The sequence below is a fragment of the Rattus norvegicus genome, chromosome X (assembly GCF_036323735.1).
Source record: "Rattus norvegicus strain BN/NHsdMcwi chromosome X, GRCr8, whole genome shotgun sequence".
NCBI lineage: Eukaryota > Metazoa > Chordata > Mammalia > Rodentia > Muridae > Rattus > Rattus norvegicus.
The window spans coordinates 139969920-139989908 of NC_086039.1; the positions used below are offsets into that span (position 1 = coordinate 139969920).

At 41.2% G+C, this 19989-nt stretch overlaps 1 protein-coding gene and 1 pseudogene across 2 annotated transcripts; one reads left to right on the plus strand and one right to left on the minus strand.

Moving 5' to 3' along the window:
- Positions 1 to 2822: 2822 nt before the first annotated feature.
- Positions 2823 to 17004, plus strand: Htatsf1 (HIV-1 Tat specific factor 1). 2 transcript variants are annotated; one of them, NM_001108259.1, is made up of 10 exons: positions 2823 to 3024; positions 3213 to 3454; positions 4806 to 4986; positions 5317 to 5364; positions 5770 to 5924; positions 7189 to 7352; positions 9781 to 9880; positions 13895 to 13984; positions 14768 to 14905; positions 15414 to 17004. In NM_001108259.1, the coding sequence occupies exons 2-10, from the start codon at positions 3269 to 3271 to the stop codon at positions 16680 to 16682; spliced, it is 2331 nt and encodes a 776-aa protein (NP_001101729.1). In that variant the 5' UTR covers positions 2823 to 3024; positions 3213 to 3268; the 3' UTR covers positions 16683 to 17004. The 2 variants fall into 2 exon arrangements, with proteins under 2 accessions (NP_001101729.1, XP_063136174.1); XM_063280104.1 differs by lacking the exon at positions 2823 to 3024 and having other exon boundaries at positions 3042 to 3454; positions 15414 to 17000.
- On the minus strand, positions 8196 to 8478 carry Hmgn4-ps5 (high mobility group nucleosomal binding domain 4, pseudogene 5; annotated as a pseudogene).
- Positions 17005 to 19989: the final 2985 nt, after the last annotated feature.

Below are 19989 nucleotides of genomic sequence, written 5' to 3' on the forward strand. Positions count from 1 at the left end.
TGTATACACCTGTAATTACAGCACAGAAGGGGGTTGAGATAATAGGATTCCTGGCACTTGCTGGCTGTCAGCCTTGCTAGAAAAGACAAAAAGAAACCAGAAACCCTGGGTTCAGCAAGAGTCCATACATCAAAAGGAATAAGACAGATAGTGATAAAAAAAAAAAAAAGATACATGACACCTTCCTCTGGCCCTAACATACGTATATGATCAATAAGTAATTAGAACCCTAATTTTATTTTACCTCATGCCTTTCTGAGAGTGTGGGCCCCCCCTAAGTATCCCACAACCCTGGCACATTGCCTTTGAGGGGCTAGGCCTATCTTCTTTCACTAAGGTCAGATAGGGCAGCCATGAAGAATGAGCGTCCTGTTTGGTACATAGTCGCTAGGGGTCCTCGTTCCAGCCGAGGATAGAACTCCAAGTTTAAAAAGTATCAGGCTACAAAAGTCAAGACAGTACTTTCCTGTTTCACAAAACTAGGCTGCATGAGTTAGTGATGAAATATGTTTAAAGTAACATCTTAGTTTTCAAGGGCATCAGCTCCCTCCACTTTTTTTTTTTTTTTTGGTTCTCTTTTTCGGAGCTGGGGACCGAACCCAGGGCCTTGTGCTTCCTAGGTAAGCGCTCTACCACTGAGCTAAATCCCCAGCCCCATCCCTCCACTTTTGTAGCAGAAAACTGTGATTAAAATTTACGGGTTTGGGGGAAATGAACTCATTTTCTTTCTTGGGGTTAACTTTATTAGGTGCCTATAATAATAGCCACAATTACATTGTTTTTGTGAGATATTTCATTTCTTTAGTGAGAGTTCTAGATAGGGAGAGATTTGGACAAAGGCAAAACATACTGTGAACATGTCCTAATTTTGCTCAAAATTTCGAATGTGGATCACAGCAATACCCTAGGAAGTAGGAAAGTCACAAAGTCATGTACAACCACAGCATATGCAGAGGGGAAGTGCCCCCAATTTAACCCTGTACATCTTCTGTAAGCAAATTTTGTTTTTAAGTAATTCTGTGTTCATATTACCTTAGGTTAAAGATACATCAACCTTTTTATCAGAAGAAATCCCCTCCCAACTAGGATTAGAGATTACAAGATGTGGGGACAAGAAAACTCCCAAACATAAGGATAGATGTATGTGAGCGTGTGTGTGTGTGTGTGTGTGTGTGTGTGTGTGTGTGTGTGCGCATGCGCGCGCACGGCGTTAAAAGTGTGTGCCATGTGCAATATCATCCAGTGCACTATCTCTTCTATTGTAAACATACTCCTGAATGAAATGGAAGCATAATAACAAATTAGTGAAAAGTGCTGTATAGTTTTCAGATCAAAGCAAGACCTACTTAGCAGCATTTAAAAGAACCTAACAAAATCCACAGCATGCATATAAATTCAGTTCTCCAATAGTTCTACTAAAAACAGAACCTCATAAAAATAAATATATTTGGAAACAAAAAATACTGTTTTATTTTTTTAACATCGTTAACGTGGGATCAGATTCAGAGATTTGTGAGGAGCCAAGATGTTCTAGAACCTAGCTTGAACCACTGTGTTTACAAACAAAGGTGACTGGAATGGAAATAATTTCTAAGAAGCTTTTCCCTACAGTCAAGTCTTGATTATAGTACTGATGTCTACATGTATAGTTTATTGCTACTTTTAGTGATTAAAATTTTACTTGCATAGTTAACATTATGGCAACAGACGTTGTTGTTTGTTGATAAACGTAGTCCACACACCAAAAAAAAAAAAAAAAGCTGTTTAGAATTGTCTAGTTTTTGAGTATTAAAGGATGCTGAAAACAAAATAAAACAAAGTAATTGCTGCTGTCCAGCATCTGGTGCTTCCACCCTATTGTTCGCCAACTATAATTGAACCTCCCTTGATCTGTCTTCTCAGCAGCTGCCTCAGAATCGCCCCCTGGCACTTAATAGTTCAGTAAATGCCTGTCTGTTTTAAAAATATGGACCTCTTCCCTTTTCGAGGTACATGAAACATCTAAGAGAAAAGTCCCGCTTTTCTTAGTAAGGCAGTAGGCTGTCTTACTAAGAAACAAGGAAATGGGGCCACATGGTTCATCTCCTATTTGTACAAGGGGATGTTTACAGTCAAGCTTCAAATTCCAGGCTGGAACACCTCTGACACGTTGCAGTAAGCCGCAGGCAAAAGCTACTCTCACCTACTGCAGTCTGAGGGTGGTACCAGAAGCATAAAAACGGGGTGAGATTTAGCTCAGTGGTAGAGCACTTGCCTAGCGAGCGCAAGGCCCTGGGTTCGGTCCCCAGATCCGGAAAAAAAACAAAAAACAAAAAAAAAAAAAAAACGGGGTGAGATTAGGAAGCGATGGCTTCTGCCCACTTTTCTTTCACTCCTTCTTCACTAGACGCCAAACAGTATATTAGGTGTTTGGGTTACTAAGGTGAACAAAAGCCGCGTGTACCCTAGGGCAAGCATTTAAAAATAAGTAAACCCTTGGCTTCTGCGCAGGGGCGGGGATTTGCGCGAAGGAGGCGCAAAGGTTTCGCGAAGCGGGAGAAACTTGTCCCACGGTCCCACCCACCTCCCCAAGATGGCGCCTGCCGCAAAGCCCAAACACAGCCAGCTCGTCTGGAAGAGTTCCGCGTCCTTTTTCAGGCAATCGCTGCGGCGAAATTCGTCCGGAGTGCAGAGGAGCCCAAGGTTCCCGAGGTGCCACGCATTTCTGCAGGTTGCGTCTCTAAGGCGAGTTACCATTAAGTATGGACACGCGGCGGCAGCCAGGCTTTGAAACCCCGCCCCTGTCCGCGCAAGCGTCGCGGACATATGACGCCACGTGGGCGTGTCGAGCGATCCTTACGTCGCCACGCGCGGACAATGGCGACCGCATCAGTCTGAGGCGGACTTCGTTCTCAAATAGTTGCCTGACGTGGCGGAGGAAGCTGTAGTGCCCCCGGAGCCAGCCGCGGCGGTAACCGCGCGCTTGCGCGCTTCCGCCTCGCCCTAGACCTAGCGGTGGCGTTGAGACCCCGCGGAGTCCGCCAGGTGGGTGGCGGCGACAGCGCTGGCAGTTTCTAGACGCATGCGTGCGCGAGTGGGGCGGGCAGGAGGGCGGAGTTGGGGTGGTACCGCTTAGACTTCCCAGGGTCTGCTGGGGCGCTGCGGGAGGCGGCCGGGGAGTTGCAGTGCACGTTCTGAGCTCTGCAGACCTCTCTTTCTCTGCTCTCTTCCAGCGCCCTTTTGGCCTCTTCACTTCTCTGACCGTTGTGTCCGGGACTACGTGAGAACCATGAGTGGCAGCAACTTGAGCGGGAACGATGAATTTGATGAGCAGTTGCGAATGCAAGAATTGTACGGAGACCCCAAGGAAGGTGACACCCAGAATGAGCCCTCTGGAGAAACTGATTCTTTGGGACAACCACCAGATGACACTCCCTACGAGTGGGACCTTGATAAGAAGGCTTGGTTCCCTAAGGTAAGAGAGTAGCTTGAGTCCCACTGTGGAGCGGGACATAGGGCTCCCTGACCACCTTTGCGGGACATCCCTCTTATGTTTGCTCCGCTGAAGTACTTGGTCTTTGAACTGGTGGTTGGTGGCTAGTCTGTTCAGTCTATTGCAGCCCCGATGTATAAAGAAAAGTAAATCTTAGAGTGGTGCCTTAAGTGTGTTTTTTTAATGTCTTATTAATTTGTGTATGTGTGTGTGTGTGTGTGTGTGTGTGTGTGTGTGTGAAGGTCACAGTTCATTTTTATCTGGATATTTTTACTGCAAAGAGGAAAAACACCAAGAAAAACACATTAATAAGAGTTTTATCCTGTATAACCAAACTTAACTTACGCTTCGTGTACATGCTTGTGCCTAATGTAGCTTGTTGATTTACCGGGTCAGAAAGCAGTCATTCAGCTCATTCTGCCGAATAAACTTTTCTTGATTCTTGTTTTGTTTTATTATTCTACTAAATTTTGTTCCAGGACATCTAAGTTTGGACCCTCTAAGCACAGGAGTATGACTAGGAATGCGCAGGAAATGGATGAAAGAGAACTCTACATTTGTTTCCGAGTACTTGGGAATTGCTAAGTGTTTAGTTTCAGCATGGAAATAACACAACTGGTGTTGAACCCGGTGTTATAAACTGTAGGGTGAAAGTACTCTGTTAGTTTTAGCCTCATGGGAACTTTGGCATCAAAGGGTACTAACAGCACACCAAGCGATTGGAGAGCCAATCACACACAACTTTTCTCCATTGTGCAGGGGGATTGATTGTTGGTTCCAAAATTCTTTATTTCAGCTATTCTTTCTGATTTTGTATTTGCGCATATTTCAAGCACCCCAAACTGTAAAAATTTACAATTGAACTTCTGGACTTGCAATGCCTTTTCGAATGTAGATGAGATTTCTTTCTGAGCACTTATAATAGTCTGACAAACTATTATTTGGTATCTGGGCACCCAAAAGTAGATACTGCAATAGATTGCTAGTGGACTTTGGGTTTTACCATCTTGTTATTCGATACTTCTTTTGTTTTATGTATTGGCCACTTTTGTTAAATATACTGTAAAGAAGTAGTAGTTTACAAGAATGTAGAAAAAAGTGGTAGCATCACTTAAAACTATGCGTGTGGTTTTGGCAATCTGAGCACCCTTGTCCTACTTTGATTGCACTACACGTTTTCCGTATAAGGTGACTGGTCTTGGATTATATTTTAATTAGTAGAACTACTTGTGGTATAAACACTTGTTTAAGTCTTAGCTTATATTGTTGAATGTAACACAGTTTCCACAAGTGAAGTCACCTTGTCCGTCCATGTGTTGACTTATTTATCTAGATCACCGAAGATTTCATTGCTTCGTATCAGGCCAACTACGGCTTTTCTGGTGATGGTGCACCCAGCTCTACTGGGAATGTCCAGGACGCCAACACTAAGACTGTAGAAGAGCCGCCACAGAAAGAAATCCCGGAAACCACTGACTCCAAAAAGAGGGGAGAAAAGAGAAAGGCTGAATCTGGCAAGTGGTTCTGTCTTTGCAAAGTCCGGGTTTAAAAATGAGATAGGAAAAATGAGTGAGTCCATTGTACATGTTGGAGGCAAGAATGATAATGTGAGTTTTCACTTTAAGATAGGGTTATAGTCATGAAGGATAGAAAGAACGCTAAAGGTAATTCTCAGTCAAAAGGTTTATGTCTTTTGGAAGATACGTAGGGATTTGAGTTAGGCGTAGTTGTCTGAGATAAAGAGGACATTCTAAAACTTTGAAGAAACTGCCTTTGCTAAGATTTCCTAATGTAATTCTTGTTGTTTGTTTCAAGTGTTTTATTTATTTCCCTTTGATTTTTAGGATGGTTCCATGTTGAAGAAGACAGAAATACAAATGTATATGTGTCAGGTATTTATCCTGTTGCAGTGCAGTTTTCACGTTGGTATCCTTTAGTGTTGAAACTGCGCTAAGTGAGTTTTAGTTTCGGTGTGTTTTGTTCACCTGCTTATGCTAGCTGGAATTTAATGAGGAGGGATTGAAGAAAAGTTATGCAGTGTTCCATGCTGTTTTGTATGCCTGCCTTAGAGAATTCACAGCAATTTGTTCCTTTACATTTAGTGAAACATACGCATAGCATAACTGATATTTTTAATATATAAAATGTGAATCCTCTTCACATTTATAGATAGGAAGTTGTTGTACTCATTTACCCAAATTAGCCTTGTATTCACATAAGTTTCAGGTTTCTCATTGGTAAATGCTAAAGTCTTTTACTGTCATTAAACACTTTAAAATTGTTCTCTGAAAGTACAGGTCTCCCTCCAGACATCACAGTGGATGAATTTATACAGCTTATGTCCAAATTTGGTATTATTATGAGGGATCCTCAGACTGAAGAATTTAAGGTCAAACTTTACAAAGATGATCAAGGAAATCTTAAAGGAGATGGACTTTGCTGTTATCTAAAGGTTGGTATTTGGTCCAATAAGTCTCTTATCCTCCAGTTTTTAAACCAGGAGCCAAAGCTAGGATTTTATAGATACTAACCTAAACCACAAACTATCCAAAGCAGAATACAAAGGAAATTGGGTTTTCGGGGTATTACTATATGTAGGCCATGCTGTATCTTTTCTCATTTTTTTTTACATATATATGAATTACTGCTTCCATAGAGTATACTCACCAAATCCTGCAAATACACGACACAAAAGAAGTATTTAGTAAGACAGAGGAAAACCCAGAAATCAACTTAGTGACACTAGGGTTATTTGCTTGTTTTAAGAAACTTTGCTACAAGGTCAGTATGTTATGCAAATATGTAATTTTGAGGCTTGTCATGTTCAAAAATCTCACTGCAAAGACATCTTCATCAGTGTATATAATCAAGAGTTTAAAAATCTGAGAAGGAAAAAAGCTAGTGACATTTTATTTGCACATGGGAATGAACTGGAATGGGGTTTAGCAAAGTCGTGCCCGCTGCCTGTTTTTGCAAGTACAGTTTTGTTGGAACACAACCCCACTGGCTAACTTAGGCTTGTGCGGCTGCTGCTTTTGTCAGTAGCATTGAGCAGTTGCAGCAGTAACCCTAACCCTAAGGCCTAAGCTGTTTACTAACTGATGTGTTTGTGTAGGACCCAGGATCCATAACTGCATTTAATATATAAGCCATTAAGTAATTCTCTTCTACTAAGCATTTCCTTACAGATGTATATTTGGTTTGACGAAGCTGAATACTAAAGGCTGACTGTCTTCTGGTCGCTTAAATCACCCACTATTATGTGGATGATGGTACAGAATCTCGCAGCTGGGACATGCCGCAGATATCACTCACTTTACTCCTCCCATTCTACACATGAGGAAATCGGGTTCCTGGACATAAAACTTACCCAGTAGTATAATTCTAGTAATAGAATAGTAAATATATAAATATAATGAACACCTACTGTATGTTATACCCATACCTTTCCATATACTATTTCATCTAATTTAAGGGACTCCGTGATGAAGATATTTTAGCTTTACACAGATGGAGAAGTTGGGGGTTTAGAGAACTAGTCCTGTACCTAAGTTAACACAGGTGTGTGAGATATATGTGTGTTTCGAACAGAGCTTTCCTGATTTCTACTTTAGGATTCTTTATACTAAAGTAGGTAGCGGGCATGTTTTTTAATCAAAATCCCAAGTTTCATTTCAGTGCTCAACTTAATGAGTATTTTATTTTACCTTATAAAGAAAGAATCTGTGGAACTTGCATTAAAACTTTTGGATGAAGATGAAATTAGAGGCTACAAATTGCATGTGGAGGTGGCACAGTTCCAGCTGAAGGGGGAATACGATGCCTCAAAGAAGAAGAAGAAGTGCAAAGACTATAAGAAGAAGCTGTCTCTGCAGCAGAAGTATGTCTTTTGTCTTTCTTGGAAAGATTACATATTTTTTTTCCAAGCCTAACTGTAACCAGCTTTATTAAAGATACTTTTCATAAACAATCATGGTATTTCAGGCAGGACATGGGCAGACAATGAACAATATATAAGAACTTTGAAATTCTCTTCTTATATAGACTACCTATATCAGAAATCCACTATAAAAACCAATGAAATCTTCAGTCAATGCTTTGGAAAGGGGAAAGTAGGGTAGAGTGAGGGTTGACATTTCATATTAAGGATGGTGTTTAACAACTTTTCACACACCAGCCCTGATTTTCAGGAAATGAACATGGCAGATTTATCAATCCGAAACTCCACAATCTTTTATAAAAGGAACCAGCGCTCTTCTGAGACACTGAGGAAGTCACTGCAGAGTCCACATCACCCAGTAGACTAGAAAATCAATTTTGGGGGTCAGGTTCCAACAGGACTCTGGTTTTAAGGGAATGAAGTCTATGTTGATGGTACAGGGGGGAAAGGATATAAAAATGGATTTAGAGTTTCCCCAGACCACAAGGCCATTTTTTTTTTTTGCCCTGGTGGCCACGTATGCAAGACTAGGATGTCTCTCCAGGAAGCCAACAGGAGCCTTTCAAAATTACCATGGAAAGAGGTTTTCTGTTCTCAATCCAGCATTGTTAGTGACACATGATCCTCTCCCCCACCGCCACCAATGAAGTGTTCTGTGTGCTAACAGTATAGTTTTTTAAAAAAAGTAAAACAAAATTCTGCATTTTTTATAAAACTTGATAAAAATAGTATTCCAAACTATATAGTCACCAGAAGTTCACAGCTATCAAAAATGCACACACGTCACTTGGCGTCTGCAACACCTTCAGCTTTCTGTGCCTGGTCTGTGTTGGCATCTCCATTCTCTGCAGGATTGCTCGCATCCTTATCAGCACTGGCCTTCCTCTTCTTCCCCTTGGGAACCTTCCCTCCCTTCTCTGCAGGGCCCTTTTAGGCCTGGGCTCTGGCTTTGGAGGAGCAGGTTTAGCAGACAACCTTGCAGATCTTGTAGAGCCATAGAGGAGGCTCATCCTTCACCTTGGCTTTGTCCTCCTTTAGCATCCCCTTCAGCCTTTCTTTTGGGCATGGTGGCAGCCACAGGGGACATCAGTACTGACCACTGGTATACAGTGGTGTGTGGGTTTGGTCCGCTCTCTGCTTCTTCACACTGCTCCTACATATACATATACATATTTTAGAGTGTGTTTTTGATAATAGGTTCTTAGTTTTGTTTTATCAAACATGTCTACAAATTATTTTAAAGGAATTTCATTAGCTAGTCAGGGATCATCAGCAGTCTCTTCCATGGACTGATTTGGCAGTAGTGAGGACGGTTGTCCTAGTGATAGGCTCCTGATGAACTGAATGTCATTGTCCCTCCATCCTCTCTTCTCATACTTCCTGCCCCTACCCTTTATGCTTCCAGTGGTCAGTAAATGAAGAACTTAACTTTGGGGATGATTATTTATGATGTAAAAGGGAACTTAATTTAGGTCAGTATTAACCAGCAAATGAAGACTTGAAGCTTTTGTTGTAGAACCATGACTTCATTTTTAATGTGGATTGAGATCAACTGCCAGGAGCTAAATTTCCTAGTTTTAGGAAAATTAGTCAAAATAATAAATGCTTTCACCTGTGAATTCTGTTAACATTCTAGCATTATGCTTAAACTCATGATAAAATGACCTTTTCTTTGTGTGGCCCCATGTTTTTTACAGACGTAGTTAAAATAGATACCTACAAATTTTTCAAACAATTTTAGGAAAATGTAAGATTATTACAAAAAGCTAGTAATATACTATTCAGTGCAATTTGTTCTTCATAATATTATAAATTACATATAAGTTTAAATTGGTGTTTGGTCTCGAACTATAGTCAACCATAGTCAACATGGGTTCTATATATGTGGATCCACTCTACTGAATCTGTACCAATTTTTTCTTGTCCTTAGTGTCTATACAGTGCAGCATGACAGCTACTTACATAGCATTTACATTGTGTAAGGTATTATAGTACCCAAGAGATAATTTAAAGTGCATGGGAGGACAGGCATAAATCGTAAGCCAATATAGTAGTGTTCTGTGTGACCAGGAAGTTTGGTACCTAGCTGGGGATGTCTGTCTGTCCTGAACCAAAGCTCCACTGAAAACTGAGGGATGCTTCTTCATCTTCCTAGAAAGTTGTACATACTAACTCATTAGAAGACTTGAGAAGCCTAACTGTGGTGTTCTTTAATGGAACCCCAGTTACTTTGTAAAGTCCTGTGGAAGTATGTTGGGATTAGATAATGACCATTTGTAAACTGTTACTGAAGGAGTACATCCATCACTTTTCTCTCCTACAAATCTGAACCCCAATTTCAGGTCACTGTTCCTTTTTGTTACATTAGGCAGTTGGATTGGAGACCTGAGAGACGAGCTGGGCCAAACCGGCTGCGCCATGAACGAGTTGTCATTCTCAAAAATATGTTTCACCCCATGGATTTTGAGGTAGGAAATGGCGTTTTGACGTGTACAAATGGCGTTTTTACAAGAGGGTGCAAAGCTTACCGTCACTGTGGAGGCATATTTCTGAAGTCATGGGTAGGGTAGGAAAGTGGAACAAAGACTCAGCATTTACAATCCCCTGTGTTTATCCAGTTGTTCTTTTGATTGTATCCCAGATCAGACTGTTCCTAGTCATGCTGTGGGCCAAACTCCCAGCTGCTTGCTGTCTGCAATCAAAGATTGATGGGAACAGCCTGTGGGTTTGTAGTACGGCTGATTTTGGTGGAGAATAACAGTTCCATACTCGCATCTGAAAACTGAGAAAAGTTTGATCTTTAAAGGAATCTGATGTTCCAATAGAGGAGGTTACTTTTCAGGACCACATTTTAATATCCATGTAAAGTCCCCTAGCCAGCAAATAAGGTGTTAAATGGGAATTGGTACCATAGCTCACATTCTGTTGTGCTTCCTGTATCATGTGCTATCATAGATGGATACTATCAGTAATGGAAAAATAACTTGCTTTCTCTGTCTACTCTAGAATTAGCGATAGCACATTGCACACAAGGAAGAAAATGTTCATAATGTAAAAATTCAGATTTGGAAACATTTTAGTTGGAATCTCTAATCGTGTTCTTTTCATTCACATTGTTAAGAGTGTCACAAGGGCTGCTTCAGTTTAACCCCTTAGCAAGAGCCTTAAAATGGACAGGTCATTGCTGAACTGGAGTCTGAACATCTTTTCATGATTAGATGGATTCTGTAGTCTATTTCTAAAGTTGCTTAATGTCTCTTTTCACTTGAAATCCAGTAGGCTCTTGAAATGTATACCATCTATTCAGATTTATAATAGTACTGAAGTAGAGTTGAAAGTCAAATGCATACTCCATAGAGAGTCTTTGACTTACACAGGCTTGGCTTGAGGTTTCTCCAACTGTAACAACAACAGTTGTGCATGCAACTGGGGCCATGATTCACATTTTGGATTTTAGATTTTTGTCAGGCCAGTGACATTTGATATGATCCTTTCTCAACACTAGGCAGCAGCTGCAAGCTTCAGGGCTCCACCGACCATTTGCCATGAGGGTCAACAGTGACAATGAGGTCTACAGTGTACCTCTCCGATGTTCAGTAAACTAGCTGAAGTGTTCAACACTGTATCAGAAAATCAGAAAACTGTTCTGTGAGATGCTTTTGCCCAGCTGTGGGCTAACACATGCTGTATGTTTTAAAGGCGGTGCATGGTGTACTTTATACTCCATAAATTTTCACATTTGCCTGGGATTAGTAAGATAGGTGGGCTACCTGGACTTGCTTTCTGAAGTGTGGCATTGCCAGAGGAGGTTTTAAAACCACTGCATGCAATCCACTAGGTGTTCCGCCTTTTATCTCTGGAGAATGAGTGTTTGGTTTACCAGGTGATGTGCATACATCCATCCCGCTTATCCTCCAAGACGTAATTGTAGACCTCATCCCAACCATCTGGTCCTCTGCAGGGGAAGTCTAACTGCATCTGTTCTTTCTTCTTCCTCTGACCTGCTCACTGGGAGAGCTTTCTCCAATAAAACTCTCACGCGTGTACATGTAGTTTTTCCTAGAGCAGCCCAAATGATTTCTCTCCTAAAAACTAGTTTGGTTTTTAGTTTTTAGTCTTTTATTATTTTTTTTGAGCTGGACCTTCACTGTGTAGCTCAGGATGGTCTTGAAGTTGCTTTGAAGCCCAGACAGTCCTCAAACTCAAAATCATCTTGGGTCCACCTCCAAGATGATTGCTCCAGCCTTATGCTGTGTTCCTGGCCAGTACACATTCTTTCTGGTGGACGTTTTTGAAGACAGAAGCTTCACACTTACAAATTGGTGACTGTTTCAAAATAAGTCCAGGACCCAGCAAGATGCTTTACTTAGTTATTTACCACCAAGCCTGACCACCTGAGTTTGATCTTTTGAACCCACACGGTAGAAGGAGAGAACCAACTCTCATAAGTTGTCATCTGACCACTGTAGGTGTCCTTTTGTGCATGCCCATGTATGCATGCATGCATACATGAATGAATGATGAGCTAACAAATGAACAAACATACATATGTCAGTATATATGTATGTGTGTAATGAAAATCATTAGTTTGTTTCAAGCTGGTACTTTGAAGTTACAAAACTTTCATCTTTCTGTTTTGGTTTTCCTTCCTGGATTTTGTCTACTTTGTTGTTGTATTTGTGGTGTACACAATATTGTCTTTCACTCCTCAGTACTTGAGCACATGTGTATTAATATGTCCGAATATGCTTGTGGTGCTCAGATTTAACCAGGGCCTTGAAGAAGCACACATTCCACCAGTGAGCATCACCCCAACCCTTCCCTTTATTTCTGTGTGAAGAATAATTGAAGGGACGAGGGAGGTCCTGTTACTTCTAAGACAGGCTTTTCATTGGCTAATGGAAGAAACAGTTTTTCTTTAGCATCTTTGTAGTAAGGGCATACTTCTACCTCTGGTGCTATGCTGAATAGAGGGGCAAGAGAGTCTCTTCTTGTAGTGATAGACCAGCATTTGCAGGGAAAGAAATCCTTCGCAGTCTATGCTCTTTGTTTGCACAGACGCCTGACTGATCTCCAGTGATCCTACTAGCTTGATAAGAACCTGCTAACAAGAACAATGGCAGTTGTCTTGCTTTTTGGTTCAGGGTTTCTGGACCTGGACCTCAAACCATGTCAGTTGTAGACCTGCATAATCTAAGTAGTCTAGCCACAATTACTATTAGAATTAATTAAAATTCATCTCTGCAGTTAAACAAGACATGTTGTAGCCCCTGTGTTCAGCAATACAGACTCATAGAAGGACTGTGTCATCACAAAGAAGTGCTGGATGATATTGCTATAGATGTTACCATCTCCTGCCACTTCCCCTGAGCTGAGATAATAGGCACAGTCCTGTGGTGTTATACAGCTCTTGATAGAAGGATTCAGGAGGAACTTTAGGGACTGCTTAATTTGACGAGGGCTGGTTATGAACCTAAAGAACAGACACCAACATTCAACATTTTAGAGGAAAACAAAAACAACATTGTTGGTTTACCCCAACATATCTGAACTCATATTTGGAAGGGTGGAGTATGTTTTATTCCAAATACTTGAGTAATGTTAGAAGTTGCATACCTCAAAATCCTCTGTGGTATCAGGGTAAGTAATGAAGGTTAATTTTGTAATGTAACTTCCAATGTTCAGTGTTCAGTTCAAAGTCTTATCTAAAACTTTCCCCTGGAAAGTTTGACTATCAAGAAATGAAGAATCAGAACTCTAACATGAAGGGAGGTTTCTTTTTGTGCACATCAGCATGGCCCAATACAACATGAGAAGCTAAGATGAAGCTAGGGAGATTAATTTTAATAAGGACAAGCCTAGCAATGCATAGTCATTGTCCACCATTTTAGTCAGCGTGAGGTTTAGATCAGAGAGTTCCCTGTGTGGCTTACTAGGTTAAAGAGTCTTAGAGACAGGAAGCATTGGGCTACTGTAGAGCACAGGTGAAGGATCTGTTTCTGGCCTTTTCATGCCCTGAAGCTTGGTGTTCTGTTTTTCCTCACTGGAAGTCTTGAATACTTCCAGAGGTCTGGGAGGAGAATCCTCCCGAACCAGAGACAGCACTGGGATCAGCAGTGCTTCAGATTTTTGTAGCAAATTCAGTGGGAAAGCAACAAGAATATTTTACTATGTGCTTTGAGAACTCCATACACACACTTATGTATGAGTATATAGTTTTCCTTTGCTCTTGTGGACTGCTTCTCTCTGCCACACTTGTCCATTACTACCTTCTCACTTAGAGGAGGCCTGAGCTAGTAGCAGTGAGTGAAGGCATCAATCTCTAGTTTTGATTCTTTCATTATTATTATAGTCTGCAGACAGATATAACTACTTTTAAGCAATGTGCTGTTTTTCATTTGTTAATTTGTCCCAGTAATAAATTTGGTTTTTGAATTATGAAAGAGGAGGGAACTCCATTTTAATCGTGTTTGTGTTTGCAGGATGATCCATTGGTGCTGAATGAAATCAGAGAGGATCTTCGAGTAGAATGTTCAAAGTTTGGGCAGATTAGGAAGCTCCTTCTGTTTGATGTAAGTTCATGGCTTGTACTGTGAGTGCTAAGGACGTGACTGAAAGTGCCATGGGATTTAGATGGGTGTTTTTATATCGCAGGCCTGCTGTCTGTCAGCAGTAGTTCAGTGAACATGATTTATAAGGCACAGCTTTGATTGATTTGATATGCGGACCTTATTTCCCTTCCTCCTGACTCTTTAAAAGAGCCAGAGCAGTAGAAGAAAAATGTGTGCAGCGTTAGTTTTCTCAAGGTTCTTGACTTTCTCTGAATTATTCACCTGATCGCAGTCAAGGAACAAAAGCTCCCTTGTGTATTGTCCCAAAACTGATAGGAAGTTCATAAGTGACCATTTATTACACTCTATTGCTGATGTGCTAATTGTGAGGGACTTTATGCATCACAACCCTCAGAACTCTTTGAAGTGGTTAGCTATGAGCCCTACAGATGAGGAAGCCACATCTTTCCCTGTGTGATCCCTTGCTCAGTGTTCCTTCAGCTCCCGATAGGCAGGGTTTAATCCCAGGGCAAATCTGATCTCATTTCATACTTAAAAGTCACATGGTCTGGCCTCTTGGGTAGTGTTGCTAACAGAACTATTTTCAAGAACACTGTACTGGTCCTTGCTCTGCTAAACAAGATACAGCTACAGAAGCAACTGACCACTGGGATAAAAGGGAGAAAGAGTGCTTAGGTCTTGTAGCTCGGAGTGTCAGGAGAATGCTACTCCTAACCCGGCTTAGGCAATGTGTGTCTGATTGCTAATCTTGTCATTCAGTCCTTCTTATTCTTCTCTTTTTAGAGACACCCAGATGGTGTGGCCTCTGTGTCCTTCAGAGAACCAGAGGAGGCTGATAATTGTATTCAGACTCTGGATGGAAGGTGGTTTGGTGGCCGTCAGATCACTGCTCAAGCCTGGGATGGGACTACAGATTATCAGGTAAATCCTGTAGCTATCAAGGGCATTGGAACTGCATTGTCAACTGCACTTTTAGTGTGGGAGTTGGCTTAATCTGTTTTGTATAATATAACTTACAAATAATGTTTTATATTGGAGGATAGAGAAAAACTTTTCTGAGCTTCTAAATCTGAAATTTTGAGGCTTTCTCAGAATTATAAGGAAGGAACATATTAAATTAAAGTAGTCCACACCCTTTCTCATTGCAGTGAATGGACAGAGCTGAAATAGTAATGCTTTGAGAAATAAAATATTTCCACGATACCAATATTTACTTATATTTATGTGATCTTATCTAAGGTTGACTGTGTAAGGTTGATTAACCAAGATATATGGTTTTGAAGACTGGAGAGTAAGGAAGTGCTTGGATTGCTTTGGAAAAGTTGCTTTACAAACAAGGCTATTTATGTCAGTATTAGAAAGCCTCAGAGAAGTTATTGCTTCTTTTTGCCTAAAACTCATTTTAACAATAGTTCCTGTTTATGCACAGGTGGAGGAGACCTCAAGAGAAAGAGAGGAAAGGCTAAGAGGCTGGGAGGCATTCCTCAATGCTCCTGAGGCCAACAGAGGCCTTCAGCGTATGGATTCCATCTGCGGTTCAGAAAGGCCAGGGCCTTCCAGAGTGAGGCATTTTTCAGAGCACCCAAGTATGTCTAACATGGGTGCTCAGGAAGCTACGACTGGAATGGCGTTTGAAGAAACTATCGATGAAAATAAGTTTGAAAAGGCAGAAGATGATGGGGGAGAGTCTGAAGGAGATGCTTCTGAAAAAGATGCTAAAGAAGGTGAGTCCGATGGAGACTACCCTGAGAGAGAGAGTGATGAAGGCTGCTCCAAGAGACAGTGTGAAGAGGGCTGCCCTGATAGAGAGAGTGGAGAAGGCTGCTCCAAGAGAGAGAGTGGAGAAGGCTGTCCTGAGAGGGAGCTTGAGCTAGAAGAGGGTAATCCTAAAAAGGAGTCTCAGGAGAATGGCCCTGAAAGAGAATCTAAGAAGAAAGGTAAAGAGAATTATGAAAAGAATGGCCTTGCAAAAGAATCTGAAGACAATGACCTCAACAGAGAGTCCGAAGGGGAAGATAGCCCCAAGAAAGAATCAGAAGAGGATGACTCAGAGAGGGAATCTGAGGAAGACAGCTCAGAAAAGCAATCTGAAAATGGCTCTGACAAAGAACTAGAAGAAAATGGTGTGAAAAAAGATTTTGACCAGGATGCCTCTGACAAGGAGTTCCCAGAAAATGTTGAGAAAGAGTCAGAAGAAAATGAGACTGACAAGTCAGAATTTGATGAAGGCTCTGAAAGAGTGTTAGGTGAGGAAGGCTCTGAGAGAGAATTTGAGGAAGACTCAGATGAAAAGGAGGAGGAGGAAGATGATGATGAAGAGAAAGAGGTCGTATATGAAAGAGTTTTTGAGGATGATTCTGATGACTTCGAGGAGGAAGAAGAAGCATATGAAAAGGAGTGTGAAGATGCTGATGAGAAAGAGGAAGACGATGATGTTGATGAAAAGGTCTTTGATGACTCGGATGAGAAGGAGGATGAAGAAGACACAGATGTAAGGAAAGATGACGATGCTAGTGACAAGGTATTCGAAGACAATTCCAATGAGAAGTTGTTTAATGAGGAAGAAGGTCCCAATGAGAAGTTGTTTGATGATTCTGATGAAAGAGGGACTGTGGGGAATGTGAAGGAAGATGGGTCTCAATCCACAGACAGCAGCTTTGCCCTCAGTAGTAGTGATGATGATGGTGATGAAGTGTAATCTTTTCCACTTGCTTCTTAGAGAGAGCCCTGTATCTCCATTTGCCCATGCTTCAGGGTCAATAGTAGTGTTACATCAATATGTGCTTAGTGGTAGGAAGCCATCAGACTAATGTCTCGAAGGTTTTTGTTCTCACCTGTACCCATGGATTTAAATGTTTATTGGTTCTTCAGTTAAAACTTCATAGTTACCATGCAAGTAAACTGGATACCTCTCATTTTGTTGGATTTGTTAATTGCATGCAAAAGCATATTTTTAAAGTATTCTAATTGGAGTTTGTGATATTCAGAAATAAAGATTAAATTGGTAATATGCAGAGCTGAAGTGTGAACTTGAATTAACTTGTGTCTTAAATCAAACATTGCTTAATTCCTCCCACAGCCATTATTTCCAGCTGTGTTAACCATTTGGGATAACGTTTTCCCATTCTGCACCACAGCATGGTCCTAAAGTCATAAAGAAATGACATTTAAACTCCCTCCCTCAATCCTTAGACGTTATCCTTTTTTTTCCCATACCCTTTCTACTAAAACCAAGATATGCACAACTGAATTCTGTGAGGTCCACAGCTTCAGCTACTGAAAGGCGATCAGAGTTGCACTGATCTAGATGATAACTAGAGGTTACCAGTCCTGTCTCCAGAAAGATGTGTGCTCAAACATTACACAGCGGCTTATTTACACTTCGGAGAAGTTCATGGATTCTGCTGCAGATTAATAACTTCATAAAAATATAGTTGGTTTTTATTGTAGCAATCACAGTTCCTAGTATTGTGCCAAATCAGGTTGTTCCCGTGTAATTAGGATCATCCTTGATCATGTTTTCTCAATTCAATATTGGTGAATTTATTACTAATGTAGTGAGTGGTAAGTTCTGTTGGGAGCCATGAACTGCATCAGTGCTCAACGAAACACTTATTAAAAACTACCTCTAAAAAACTACCCGAGTTGTTTCAGGTATTAAGGAGTAACACTGCTTGGCAAAGATTTCTTACCATTTGCAAATTGGAAATATGGCAATAATAGGACTTTTTGGACTCAAAGCCTTTCCAACCCTAGCAGGTTACCATCTTTCATGTTAATCTCTCTCTCTCTCTCTCTCTCTCTCTCTCTCTCTCTCTCTGTGTGTGTGTGTGTGTGTGTGTGTGTGTGTGTGAGAGAGAGAGAGAGAGAATTTCAATTAGGTTATGCTGTCCCCATAGACTGACCAATATTCCCAAGTTCTTTCATTTGGTAGATTAAAAAATATTCACGCTCTTTTTGTGTGAACAGTAGAAGTCACACATGACTGCTATGTCACAAGACAGCTATGAAATGGTTAATAGCTTGTGCAGTGTCAAATTAGCGAAATCTAATGGGTAAACATGATGAAAATATATACACATACGAAGTTTATCAAATTTAAAAGCACACAACACTTCCCAACAGTGGTCTCAGCATCTGCCTTTAATGTTCCATAAAGGCTGGAGAGTTGGCTCAGAAGTTAAGAGCACTTGTTGCTTCAGCAGCAGACCTGGTTTCAATCCCACCACTCCCATGGGGGCTCATGGTCATCTGTAATTCCAGTCCCGGGGGATCCAAAGTTGCCTTCTGACCTTCACAGGCACCAGGCACACAGGCCGTGTGCATGTATACATGGAGGCAAAGCAACATGGAAATCTAAAAACAAAACCGTGTTCCTTAATGTTTATCAAGTATACAGAATTCAGTCCCCAGGTTGAAGTGGGTTTAGGCATAACTTTGAATGGCTTGAACACCCTGCTCCCTAGTCCATGAGTACATTGGATTAAGAAGAAATTCCCGGTGCTGTGGAGATGGCTCTGAACAACGTACTTGCCATGCAAACACAAGAACTTGAGTTCTGATCCCCAGCACCCAATGTAATAAGCCAGCCAGAACAGTGCCGGGCTCTAATCCTCATGCCAAAGAGGTTGAAACAGGAGGAGCCCTGGAGCTCCCTGGCCAGCTAGCTAGTCTTGTCAAATAGGTCAGTTACAGGTTGAGTGAGAGACTCTCAAAAAATAAAGAGCGCAATAAAGGAAGACACCCAACACCAACCTTTGGCACTTACACTTAGATGGATATAATACTCCTGACACGTAAATACGTATACATACATGGAAGAACAAACTTCAAACTATCTTAGGAGATAATTGTATCAGTCTTTGGCACTATTACAAGAATTTCTTCCCTGGGGAGATGAAAACAGTATCTATCTCCTTTTAAGGTCCTAGCAATGAAGTATAAGTGCATCAAAGTTCAGCTAACCTGGAGACCTAATGAGTTCATCTGCTTTGCTCCACTCAGAACATGGGGAAAGGGTGGTTTAGAGCTGGAATTACCCCAAAGCTGTGCATGTAATCTTCACACAGCATGGTTAGTGGTTTCCCCCAAGGTAATCTCCCCCTTAGTACCTCCAGAGCCCTCAAGACCACATGCAGTCAGAGCAGAACTGAATCCAAAGGGCTGAGGAGCGGCTGGAATCAGAGGTGAGGGTCTAGGAACAAGCTATGCCCCCTTCTTTGAGGGATCATCATGGCCAACAGGCCTGCTAGTGACAATAGTTTGCAAGTAAAGTGGTCTGTGGAAGATGGCAGCTGTTGTATTTGGAGCACTGAATTCCACCACACGTAATTCAAATGAAATACTAAAATCACGGCTTTCTACAAAGGAAGCCTAGCAAAGGAAAAATTGGGGTAATATGTTCTGAGTCCTTTTCTTTGTCGAGAAGTAATTAATAATTAGTCTTTTTGGAGTCCCAAGGAGCTAAATCCAGTGTAGTTGAAGCGGTTGCCTTTTCTATTCCTTAATGCAATCTATTTTCCTAACTTAATTACCTACTAACTCCCAAGGACTGGAGAGGAGATCAGAATTAGCTCACACTCTTATTCTACCTTTCTTCTACCTTTCTTCTACCTTTCTTGAATAATGGCAATCTTGCCTTCTAAAAGTAAGCCAGTCTTTTGAGGTGCCTCAGTTAGTAAAGGTGCTTCTGACCCAATGACCTATGTTCAATCCTTGGTTTCTACATGGTGGAAAGAGAAAATCAATTCCTCCAACTTGTCTTCTGGTCCCTCCACACACACATGCCATGGCATGAACACACACACACACACACACACACACACACACACACACACACACACACACACACACACACTGTGTTTAAAAGCAAACCAAACATTTCCATGTAACTTACAGTACTGTTCCTTATTAGTTTGAACAAAGCCATGGCTTGGGGAACTGTAGGCTTATACATTTGGCCTTTGGATTTGATTCATTGCTGCTTCATGCATCCTTGAACTGTA